The 13,085-nt window shown below is 36.6% G+C and overlaps 2 protein-coding genes across 3 annotated transcripts; both read right to left on the bottom strand.

The window, feature by feature from the left end:
- Window positions 1-6,262: 6,262 nt before the first annotated feature.
- On the bottom strand, window positions 6,263-12,242 carry LOC125668071 (uncharacterized). Of its 2 annotated transcripts, none has more exons than XR_008799742.1 (2): window positions 8,272-8,508; window positions 6,263-7,843 (listed from the first exon to the last, which is right to left on the bottom strand). XR_008799742.1 is itself a non-coding variant. In XM_056153170.1 (2 exons), the coding sequence occupies exon 1, from the start codon at window positions 12,223-12,225 to the stop codon at window positions 10,507-10,509; it is 1,719 nt and encodes a 572-aa protein (XP_056009145.1). In that variant the 5' UTR covers window positions 12,226-12,242; the 3' UTR covers window positions 6,263-7,843; window positions 9,317-10,506. The 2 variants fall into 2 exon arrangements, 1 of the variants encoding a protein (XP_056009145.1); XM_056153170.1 differs by lacking the exon at window positions 8,272-8,508 and adding an exon at window positions 9,317-12,242.
- On the bottom strand, window positions 9,668-10,456 carry LOC130048561 (uncharacterized). Its single transcript, XM_056145449.1, has one exon. The coding sequence runs from the start codon at window positions 10,454-10,456 to the stop codon at window positions 9,668-9,670; it is 789 nt and encodes a 262-aa protein (XP_056001424.1).
- Window positions 12,243-13,085: the final 843 nt, after the last annotated feature.

Genomic DNA, 13,085 nt, shown 5'->3' with positions numbered 1-13,085 from the left:
GGGTGGGTTGTCCTTCGTTGAATGAGATGCTTTTAGAAATTCATTTCAAAATTAAGAATTATCTCCCTTACGGACTTCACCTTACATATGAAACACTATTAAAGGTGCAAACAGTAACTCTGGAGCAAGCGGTTCGGAGTTTATTGGCAAAATGAGTTAATTTACTAGCTTGAAAATACGGATGTATATTTAATTGCTGTTATAAAATTTAGAAATTCAATTCATTTCAAAATTTAGGATTATCTCCCTCGCACATAGCTCTTATCTCCTTAGACGAATTTGACTCCACTTTTTTGGCACACTGTTTTTCCTTATAATAGCTCTAAAACTTCGTTGTTATTTCGGATAAAATTCAAAAATTTCGGTTGAGCATCACTGAAGAGACATCATTTGTCGAAATGCGCATCTGGTGTATCAAAATTGGTACCATATAAGTTTTACTTTATAAGTATAGATACTGTAACCGATAAAAACTTCCTTATGACACGCCCATTTCTTGTTCGAAATTGTCTGAAAATGTAGATCTGGGCGAAGGTTGAAATCTCTATCACTTAAAACACGTGAGACAACATTCGATCCAGTAATAGATTGTATTTGCATATTAGATCATTATTACGACCCCCAGATGAACATTCTTGAAATGATTAAGAAAATTGGTGCGAGAAATCGTTTGCTAATTAAGGAGGTATGCTACACCAGAGAAATTTGATATGGATGTAAATTGGAGGATATGTACAACAATATTTTGAAATTGAAAACTTTCAAATTTACTTTATTTAGTTAAAAAAAATGCATTTTTAGTAAAAAGCAATCTGGAAAAAAATTGAAAACCCCTGCTGGACTCGGAACACACAGTTCAGCAGTCGACACATTACTCTACTGAGCTACTCGGCTAGGCGATGATTTTCGAAAAGAATAGACAAATATTGCTGATATTTATATTTTCATCCATGTTTTAAAAGGAAGTCAGCCATTATGGTGATATAGAGTACCTCCTTAAAGGACACAACGCATGTTTCTAAACTTTTTCATTTTTTCAGCGAAATGATTCATTTCATGCCTAAAACTACTTTAAATGTGTTTTAAATGAAATATTTTGCGTAGTTTTCTAGTTTGAAAGCGATGAAATTCAAATCTCGCAATATGCATATTTACTTTCGCTATTTTACGCGCCATTATGTGCAACGTCATATGCGCCCTCGGGTTTGAAAACATCTATTAGCCATTTCATAAACAGATTAGATTTAATCAACAACAACAACAAAATTATCACGTTAACGGCTTGTAAATAACACCGCATTAAGATGTTTTGTGCCGTGCTCGGGTGTACTAATTGTCGGTAGAAAGGATTTAGACGAGTATTTTTCAATTTTTCGAAGGAAGGTATGAGAAAGAAGACGTGGATAATTTTTTGTCGGAGCAAGAATTTTACCTTTAAATCAACACCCAGTCACCTTTTTTCAAATCTACCAGAAATAATAAATCAATTTCCATATGTATATTGTTACTTAAACATAATTTATTGCATTAGATTTTACAAGCTCTAAAAAGATATATGAACGATTGGAATCTATAAAAAGATACAAATGTGAGAACAAATTTTCGAACTGAAGGCCAAGAAGATCCTAAGACTTTCTGTGGCTGTTGAAATCGAAAGAGATATTCATCAAATCCCCAGTATATGAAGTTTGCTACACACAAAAAATTAAGGAGTCCATTCATCTGTTTGTATATTTGTTTTGGGTATCTTCTGAATAGAATGAGGAATACTGTCTGAAGGAAAATTTGCAGCATTACAAGAACATTTTTAATAACAAACAACTGAAAATACGTGTGTTGAACTGTTGATAATAAAACAAGTACACAGTATGATATATTCCCCATGGAGCTGGATATGAGCATAACATCATTATTGTAAACATAACTAAGAAAATTGTCCTGACCTAACAATAGTGGAGACATTCTCAATACGTGAAATCCGCGATACGTGCATCCTATCATCATAGAAACTGGTATGCTAGTGCATAGTAACAAAACCATATCAAAATATTCAACGGGCGATCTTGAATAATGTTGTAAAATGAGAACAAGTAGAGTTGGAAAGAATACAATGACGGATACTGCAACAACAGCAACACTGCATCTATTAGATCCACCGCTGTGTTGAGGATTTTTGCAAACGTCGTATGTTTGCCATCTTGTAGTACCAACTGGAGGGAAAATTGAAGTGACGAATGAGGCTGATAATAAGCAGTATTCCAGTTGAGTTGGGAAAAAGAAATGTTGCAAGTTCAAAAGTATATGACGATAAATGCTTGAATTCCAATGGCAAACGATTACTTCAGAGGTGTTGTAAAAATGAAGTGTCGAGTTTTCTACACTTTCTATGAATACTTCTCTCCAGCTTGTAAACATCCAAATGGCGATATTTGTTGTGAAGATAATGGACAAAGAATAATTTACAAATATGTTCCGCTTTAAATCATATTGCATAAATTTCATGGCACTTAACGATTGAATAAAAATAAAAAACACCACGCAAATCCGACCGAATGCCTTGATTACATATTGAAAGCTAACTGCGTCATCTTCATACCTTTCAAAACATGACAAATCAATTGTAATATTTAGCCCTTGATACGCCATGACGGCTATTCCAAAACCCCACAGTAAAATAATCACTAATCTATAGGCAGGGTCTTTCCTTGGCTGTACGTTTTTAAGGTATAATCCTGGCTTTGTTCTTGTGAGGAAATAAAGAACTACCCATAAAACAATTGATAAAACTACAAGCCCATAAATTGTCATTTGAATTCTGAAATGACCCATTGCGTGTCCATTAAGAGCGGCCGGAAGGGAGTAGTTTTCGAGCAATGGCGATAAAATCCCAATTATAGATGTGGATAGAATTATACAAGTCACTTTTCCATCACTTCTCATAAGGTGATCCATCGGCAAGAAATACGAACTTCCAACGGAGAAAATGGTAAAAAGAGTTTTTCTTAAAAGTGTAGTCATGTTTATGTCTTGTTTCCCGCTCCTCCTACGCAGTAACTAATATAAATATACATGTAGGTGCACGTTTTTTCTAGAGCATGTGAAAGAAGGAAATTGCGCATTCATTTTATACGCCATACCATCAATTGAACTATGTAACCACTTGACGATTTAATTCGTAAGGTAGATATAAACTTTTCACACATCATTCGACGACTTAAAAACATTTAAGTTGGGCAGGACAAGGAAATGAATGTAAATCGCATACATACATGTACTTCCTCTTTCAAAGTTCGTTCTAGTTACTAATAAACACCAACTTTTAATCATCGACTGGTATTGAAATTTTGTTTTGGTAGTGACGTCCCTTACAATTATTTTTATAAATCGGGCATCATTATTAGACATGGGGTCTGGGGCTCCCAGGTGGGGGAGCAAAGTCTGGATGTGGAATAAATGTACCTTCTTATGCAGAAGAAACGATTCAAGCGGAAACTGGTTCCGCTTAAAACATTTTTGTTACGCAATCCTTTGTCTTTTTAGGCTTTTATATAGAAGAAAGTCCACTTGTAGTGAAAAGGTTACCTGTAGGTGTCCAATACGTTGACAATTGCTGTCCATTATTTTTAAGAATGGACAGATACGGGCCGAGATTAGTTATTTCTCTCACAGAATGGACAGTTTGAGGCTTATATCCTACTTAAAACATTACATCTTTTGTTCTAAGAATGGACAGTCTCAGGTAAACCCATTGACAATGATAATTATGAATAAAGCTATTTTGAATAGTCTGACAATATAACCAGTCTTGCGTGAAATTCTGGGGTTTTTTTTTGTTGTTCACTTATTGGACAGTGTCAGGTGAGTTGTCTTCTACTGCAGGTTTTATATTCACTCTTTCTATAGTACTGAACCATATCAACATGTCCTCCTCTGATGGGGAGAGCATTTTCATTGCACAGTCAAAATTTAAGGATTTTAGTGAAAGTATTGCACATATTCTGGATATGAAGGTTGAAAAAGTTAGAAGCCAAATTTTGATCTGAAAAGCATTGTGTTTTCGAATATTTGGATGAGGAATAATTAACGGCAGCCAAAAGAACCCAATACACCTACATGTATCTCGTGAAATAAAATTATTGATGAAAGCGAAAATAATAATTCAAAATTAGGATATGCTAATAAAGAAAACATAAAAAAGCGTTGTGAAGAAGTTTCGGAATGCGCCTCTGAATCCAGCGAAATTCAAATACAGTATGGAAATATGTCTTTCAAATTTAAGTTTTGATGCGATATAGTAATGACCAATGGAATTAAAAAATTGTGAATCTTACGAGTTGAAGCAGAGAATTCTACTAAAGGGAAATATCATTTTTAAGTGTTTCAGTGATTTTTCTGATATCTGTGTTGATTCTTACTTGTAGGGAATTTAAAATGAAACTTATATCTCTGACAAATGTATTGTCTTTTTTTAATGTAGTCTAAGCATTTTATCTATAAAGTTTTGTTTCTGAAACTATTGACATGTCGACGTGTCATTCCTAAATCCGGAAAATAACCGTCTCTATCATACGGATTCTGTTATTCTCGTGTGAAAAGCATTTCCTGTCTGTACATCTAATGACATCCCAATCTCTATCCAGAGTTATCGTTCCTTACACTCACATATACCTCTGTTAATGTCTCAATATAAGCAATGTTATTCCACATGTAAATCCACTTTTTTACGGCTAATAAAACTAAGAACTACTTTAATGTATATACGGTGTGACTGTTGGACCGAACGAAGCATGAATTTGATGAAATGGTCATTGGCGTGTCGCAAGTGGTAATCATAATTGAAAATTTCCTTGCGCTAAACACACAGTGTTGAGTAACATCTCAATATTAAAGGGGACAACAGTTCTACATAACCCGCCTATTCATTGAACGCAGGAACTAAAACGCAAGGCGACGTAAACTGTGCATTGTGACGTCACATTTAGCCTCGACTTTTTTCTCTTTCTCAAAGCAAACAACCATAAACAACAACAATACATCCCGTTTGCAATTAAAAGGCCGTTCAAACTAAACAAAATTAACCAATAAATTCAAAATGGTGAAAAAGAAACCGTAAGTATATCGTATATTCTTATCTAAAGAAACTCATGAACTTGTTCATCTATTTAATCGTATTACTATATCTCTATTTGATGATTGGCTAAAAACTGTAACAATAATGATCATACCATTCATTTTTAACAAACTGGGTGTTTGAATTACAAATTACACGTCAGTCTTGTATTTTTGGCATTCAAAATTAAAACACGAATAACTCTAGAAGCAACTAATGAACAAAGCAATATGGCGGCGCCCATATGGATCACAAAATTTTCAGTGAACGTATGTAGAGATTATCTCTATTCTTTTGCTGATTTTCTCATTTTTATTTCGCATACGTGTTACCTTTAGATCCCTGAGCTTTAACTCGCGTCTCCCTATCCCATTCAACAGACAGATCCCTGAGCTTTAACTCGCGTCTCCCTATCCCATTCAACAGACATATCCCTGAGCTTTAACTCGCGTCTCCCTATCCCATTCAACAGACAGATCCCTGAGCTTTAACTCGCGTCTCCCTATCCCATTCAACAGACAGATCCCTGAGCTTTAACTCGCGTCTCCCTATCCCATTCAACAGACAGATCCCTGAGCTTTAACTCGCGTCTCCCTATCCCATTCAACAGACAGATCAACATTTTCGATTCCAACAGAACTTTGATCTAAAATAAATTCTAATGTCGAACACACAGCCTCAAAAAGTTCGAATAGATTATCAAAACAAAGGTGTAGCTCGACCCATCGAGTTTTACATAAACTTATCAGTTTCTTCACTTTTGATGATGGTCCATTAATGTTTCTAATACTCTCTGTCTTTTGGGTGAATTGCCGAAAAACAAACTGATTTCCTTCACATTGTCAATCATATTTCTAATCCATGGCAATTTACAAGATGATGCTATACTTAAGTTCAGCACATGCCTATTGCAGTGTGTATATAGTGCTGTAGCGCTGTGATCCCTAATTCGACGCTGAACTCCTATTTTTTCAGAGGACATTGCTGTTGCACCAACATAACACTGCCCTCTACATTTTGTTAAATCAATTCGACGTCTCCTTAAAGTTTCTAGTAAGGCCTTTGCAAATAAATTCACAGTAATTCCATCTAACTGAACAAAATCGATAAATATTTCTCGGATTTGGATAGTTGGTGACACAGACACGTGTGTAAGACAGAGGGAAAGAACTTTATTTGAAATATCTGTAACTTCGTCTGCAATCAAACTAAACACAGAGTCATTTTCGCGTATACTTTGCAAAACGTTGTCACGGATGAAATCCCCTATCATCTGAATAATCTCATTTTGAATAGTTTTGAATGTGTACTTTGCATTTTTCCTCGAGGCAGAGAGTGTTTTCTTAGAATGTCATCGTTTTCTGCGATTAGGGAGAGCATTGCCATCAGATTGCCTTTATTTTGAGTCGCTAGTATAATCGTCTCGATACCCTCGCAATGCAAGAGCTTATTTTCCACACAAGTGAATGGTTTTCATGATGACTCCAAGTATATGTCTATTTTCTTAAGAGTTTTTTTTATTAGTTTCAAGAATTTTGTATTGAATACTTTTCGATGAATCTGCATAGTTCTCAGCAAAAGTAGCTCCACGTACAACTACCTCTTTATGGTAGCTACAGCTTTCATGCGTTTCAAGGGCTCCGTCCTTTCCAGTTGCTTTTGAGAATTTATGAAAAGCTCGGTTTACGAAAACAGCATTTTTCACGCGATCTGTCGCCGATGGAAATAATACACAAAATTTACACAGACCTCCTTAAAGACTAACCATGAATGTTTTCGAAACCAAGAGGTCTGAAATTTAAGTGTAAGTCTGTTTCTTTTTATCCTTTGTCAGGGTTTGAGTTGATAAATGTGCATAGTTTTGATCTGGAACAAAGTGGTCTTTCAGGCGAGCATACCTTTCTTGATAAGTCAATACTCGACCTGGTGTAGAAGCTCTCCGACACCAAGAACAGCAGGTGATGTGTGAATACTATCTGAAGAGCTCTACTTCCTTGAAGTAGTACTGTTCTTTTCTATTTCTAATGGACTGTTTGTTGATGTCGATTCTGTCATTCCACTGGCACACATAACTGACAACTCTTCATTTCGTGAGGTTTTACATGATCCAATTTTATTTTTTTTATATTTTATCAAACTCATAAGATAATTTCTCTTCGTCAACTTCCATGGAAACAAATGGTGGGGATTCTGAGAGCGTGTCTGCAGGGTCATTGATTCTGATAAACGTGCGCTGAGGCTTAGATTGGCCCGGTAACAACAGAACAAAATGGTTTGGCTCATAAGAAAATCGTGTCCAATTATCAAGAGTTCCATTTCTTGACCGTAATATTCCTATACTAGTATCCAGGTTATTCTTAAAGTCTGGCGATAGGAAAGGAATGATTTTTCTGTGAAATAGTGGGCGTATACCATGATTTACAGTTGGATAGACAGACTCAATGGAAAGCAGAACATTGCTTAGGGCAAGAATGTGAATCATAGATGACCAACGAAAGTCATTGCAGGTCAATTCTGCCTCTTTATATACAGCAGAACAACGATCTCTACATTCATCAAAATGAGCTGATGATTCTTCGGTCAGCAAAAGCGAAAAAAAAAAGTGTCTTCATGATCAGTAAATACGACACCTTCTTGAAGGGTTTGTGACAAAACCGGGTGCTGAGCATACTTTTCTGCATCATAACTCGAGCGCCGTCAAGGTCCTTAAGATATTGCTGCAAGAAATGTCACCTGAAACAGAAATAAAATATTTTCATGTCAATGCCAAATTAAAAAGCCTTTATGCATTTCTTTTTTTAAATATCGATTCATAAAAGTAGTCATGATCAGACAGCTGGCAATATGATACATGTAAACAGTATAATGTCGTTTGATTTCGTCTCCTGTTGATAAAATTAGTAAATAGTAAACAGTTTCAAAAGTATTAAAACCAATAAACCCCTATATCATTCATCACATAATTTGTATTTCTAAATTCAAATTTGGATTAATGTTATTATATAATTATCAGATGTAGATCTGTCATTCTTGATTTTAAAACGAATCCTGTTTTAAAATACGTACTGATTTACTCCCAATAATTTATTTTTTAAAAATAAAATGAAACATTACAGATACAAACTACAATGTATATAAAAGATGATTTAAATTATCATCACCTGATAGAAATGTTGACGCACAATTGTATAAAAAAATTTCCATCGCCTAGGATTTTAATAACTCTAGTCATTTTCAATGTCGTCTGGTATGAGCGCGCTCCCTAGTTCGTCGATGTATAGTTTTTCTTCATCTGGACCCCAACCAAGTACACGTTTGTTAAGCTCCTGTTTAAGTTTTCTATAAAAATCACACAGTCTCGTAATTAGAATCAGATGTCAATTTCCATCTCGTTTCACGTAAATAATCCATGATTTTATCATTCAAAACATCACGCTAATGATCTTACTTAAAACCGGAAAAGCATCGCTTCACGAAAAAGTATATGGTAAAACTAGACGAAAGCACAACCTTTTCCGGAAAAATAAAACAATAAATATTCGGGACTCTCTCTCTCTCTCTCTCTCTCTCTCTCTCTCTCTCTCTCTTAACATTATTATGCTGTTTGGAAAACAGCTAGCATAACCAAGTACACAACATTTGGCTTAGTCCTTTATTGTAAGCTTTGGGTATGTGTGTGTAGGCGTGTGGTAAAGTGCTGAAACAAGTACAAATAACACATAAATATGACATGAAAGAAAATAGCATATATATATATATATATATATATATATATATATATATATATATATATATAACAAACATAGATACCTGCAAACATGATGCATACATATATAATCAACACAAGAAAAATACTTGTAATGATATGACATGACAACATACCAAAAAATATGCACCCAGTCTGAAAACTGTAACCTGACAGAAATTAACGTGTCGGGTCTAAATAGGATAATAAACCAAACTAGAAATGTAGAATTTACAATTTAACTTTAGAGTTATGTATTAAAGTTAATCAAATAATAAAGTTATACAAAAATAGAGTAAACCATGTTTTGATTTCTAAAATGGATAACACGAGAAAACATGGCGACTTACAACATTGTACAATCCTTGGGTGCATGAAATATAGCTTATAAACATGGCATAACTTAAATACCACATAGATAGAATATCCAATATATTATGTAAATACATAATAATACTTACAATTTGAGGGGACAGGGATGGAAACATGAGAAAGTCTACTGGTGTTTGTAGCATGCGATGGGGCACCGCGCGCTGTAAACATGACTTAAAAATGAAGAGTTCCGCAAAGGAGAGAGAACTCTGAATTATCAAAATGAAAATAACAAGGGCAAAGAAAGATAACTCTAGGTTCCATCACACTCCCCGCCTGGCATCTATAAGATGCCACTCAATACCACAATGTTGGATACAAATAACGACAAATGATGAAAAACTGATAAATAATACATGTAGATTGTCACTTGGTATATTAAGCATATAAGTATCAGAAAAATACACATCATAGTCCATTGATCACTCAAAGTCCATAAGTCACTGTTCACTGTCAATCAACAACACAAGTTCATGAATGGGTCTGATGTAGAATGTTGGTTTGCAGGCTCGAATTGTTCGCACAACAACCTTTCTCACCATTCCGTCATCACTCGGAAATACACGATCGATAATACCCATTGGCCAGTTGATTCGGTTTTCAGCAGAATCTTTTAACAGTACCACATCGTTTATTTTAATGTTTCTTGTTCTGCATTTCCACTTGCGTCTGCTCTGTAGAATAGCAAGATACTGTTTACGCCACTGATTCCAAAAAATGTTTGCTAGTACTTGTACGCGTTTCCACTGTGCTCGAAAAACATCTTGTTGACTAAGTGAATCGGACACAACTGGAAGGAAATCAACTTTTCCAGTGAGAATCATAGATGGAGTAAAAACCATCGGTTCATCTGGATCTGAAGATATTGGTGCGATAGGACGAGAGTTTATGATGGCACAAACTTCACATAAGAACGTTGCTAGGGTCTCGTGTGTTAGAAGTTTTCCACAGGATTCTAAGAGCATCGAGTTGAGGATTTTCCTTGTCATTCCAATAACTCGCTCCCAGACTCCACCCATATGGGAGGAATGTGGTACATTGAAAATCCAGGTGATGCAAGATTTGTCTAGGAACTGTTGAATTGGTCCTTCTTCCACTTTAATGGTGTTCACCTTCATTTCCCCAGCAGCTCCAATGAAATTGATGCCGCGCTCAGATCGTATTATTTTCACAGGACCACGAAGTGACAGAAATCTACGCAGCGCATTTATAAATGAGGAGCTCGACATCTCTTCAATAACTTCAATGTGAGCTGCTCTAGATGTAAGACATGTAAACATCAGTCCCCATCGTTTGCTGCTCCTCCTCTAGTTCTGTGAGTAGAAACTTCCCATGGTCCAAATACATCTACTCCAACCGATGTGAAAGGTGGGCCTGGTGTTATCCTGTCCTCTGGGACATCTGCCATCATCTGTGTTTCAAGGTTGCGACGAAGTTTTCGACAAGTTACGCAGTTATGTATAATGGATGATATCATACGTTTGCCTCCAAGGATCCAAAATCCAGCTGTGCGAAGTGCACATTCTGTGAATAACCTCCCTTGATCCTTTACTCCCTCATGAAAATGACGTATCAAAAGGATAGAGATGTGGTTGCGCTTCGGAAGAATAATTGGATTAATTTCCTTTGAAGAGAGGTTTCCAGCAGCTTTGTTTATTCTTCCACCAACACGCAAAAGTTGGTTTTCATCCAAGAATGGCGAAAGTGTTGCAATACAACTGTCCTTGGCCAAAGGTCGTCCTGCCTTTAAACTGTTAATTTCCTTGTAGAAATTTTCTTGTTGAGTCTGTTTCAAGACAAATATATCTGCTTCATGTATTTCATCACAATGGATAGGTAGCATAAGATTCTTGTCATGACGAGCTTTAAACTTGTGACAAAATTGGTTGAGATAGGCAATACCCATGATGAGTTTTCTCCAATCACCAAAATGATCAAATTTCTTGGTGATGAGGTTAGATGTCGTAATAGTAACATCAGTTTGTACACAGGTGACAGGTCTATCAGTTGGTCGAATTTCTCGATCATTATCTGGTTCTACTAGTGGAAACTGTGTGGGTTCCATTTCAGTGATATCACTTAACCATTGTGGACCAATAATCCAGGGTAGCTGCATAATGTTGGTAACATTAGTAATGCATTTAGTACAGGAATCTGCAGGATTTTTCTCGCTGGAGATAAAGTTCCATTGGTTGGCAGAAGATGTTCGTAATATATGGTCAACACGGTTGCTTACATAGGTATAAAACCTACGAGTCCTGTTGCTAATGTAACCTAAAACAACTCTGCTATCTGTGTAGTATCTCATGAATTCCAATGGGATATCAAGTTGTACAGATATGATCTCAGCAAGTTCTGTTGCCAGGACAGCACCACACAATTCCAGACGAGGTATGGTATGGCCTTTAAGGGGTGCTAACTTGCTTCTTCCCATGATAAATCGAACGCTGGTTAGGCCGTCACTCACAGTTCTGAGATATGCTGATGCTGCTATCGCCTTTTCAGAAGCATCTGAGAATATGTGTACTTCTGACGTCTGGGCTAGGCTGACAGAGGTGTGAGACATCATACGAGGAATGGCGATATCACTTAAACATCGAAGAGACGACTGCCACTCTTTCCACTTGAGAATATTGTTTTCAGGTAGAGGTTCATCCCAGTCGACTCCTTCAGGTGTACATTCTCGTAGAAGAATTTTACCGCTTATTGTGATTGGTGATATGAAACCTATTGGGTCAAATAAGCTATTAACGGTCGAAAGTAGACCACGACGAGTAAACGGTTTCTCATCAGTAGGCACCATAAACACAAAAGTATCATTTTTCAAACTCCAACAAAGTCCTAGGGATCTGTGAATTGTGTCATCACTTTCTATGTCTCTAAGTAGTTCTCCATGATCACTGACATCAAAGGCTTCCATTACAGCTAGTTTGTTAGATGTGATTTTGTGAAGACGTATCTGACCCTCACTTTTCATGGTTGACTGTGTACGCTTCATCAGGCTGATAGCATCAGATTCATTAGGTAACGAGATTAACCCATCATCAACGTAGAAGTTGTGAATCACAAAGTCTTTCACATCAGGATCAGCGTTTTCGACTGTCTAAAAAAGTCCATAAGATGCAATAGCAGGGGATGGGCTATTGCCAAACACATGCGACGTCATTCTGTACTCTATCATGATGTCATTTGGATTATTTCCTCTGTACCAAAAGAAACGCAGGATATTACGGTGGGTTTCGTTTACACGAAATCGGTAAAACATCTGCTCTACATCAGCTGCCATGGCCACTTCGTCCTTCCTAAAGCGAAGTAAGATCCCGAGCAGGCTGTTGATCATGTATGGACCAGACATGAGTACCGAATTGAGGGATATTCCACCATACATAGCTGACGAATCAAAGACGCCTATGATTTGTGCCGGTTTCCTTGGGTGTCGAACGCCAAACAAAGGTAGGAACCAACAACTAGTCGGTGTTGGGAGTGGTACAACTTCTGCTGCTCCACTGTTCAGAACTTTCTCCATAAACTTCACAAACTGTTCATTTTTCTCGGGATTTCTCTGCAGACTAGAGTGTAGAATCTGAGTTCGACGTAGAGCCTGAGTTCTATTGTTAGGCAAATCAAGATGGTTCTCCCTAAAGGGAAGAGGTGCGGTCCATAGGCCGTCCTTGTCCTTAGTGAATGACGTATCCATTAACTTTAGGAAAATCCTGTCTTCTACTGACAAACCAGTCCGATCATCGTCAGGGGTTTTCATGAAGACATTGTCACCACGGAAATGAAAGTCACGATTTCCAATGATGTAACTAGAAGCTGACATCTGCTCTTTCACTTCAATATGATTTTTACACAGTT

This window comes from Ostrea edulis, chromosome 1, assembly GCF_947568905.1.
Source record: "Ostrea edulis chromosome 1, xbOstEdul1.1, whole genome shotgun sequence".
NCBI classification, from domain to species: Eukaryota; Metazoa; Mollusca; class Bivalvia; order Ostreida; family Ostreidae; genus Ostrea; species Ostrea edulis.
This window is presented reverse-complemented; position numbering and strand designations above follow the sequence as displayed.

Bases quoted from the DNA above. Each gene is read 5' to 3' on its own strand.
- LOC130048561 (XM_056145449.1), bottom strand. From the start codon at position 10,456: ATGTCGAGCTCCTCATTTATAAATGCGCTGCGTAGATTTCTGTCACTT.
- LOC125668071 (XM_056153170.1), bottom strand. From the start codon at position 12,225: ATGAAGCGTACACAGTCAACCATGAAAAGTGAGGGTCAGATACGTCTT.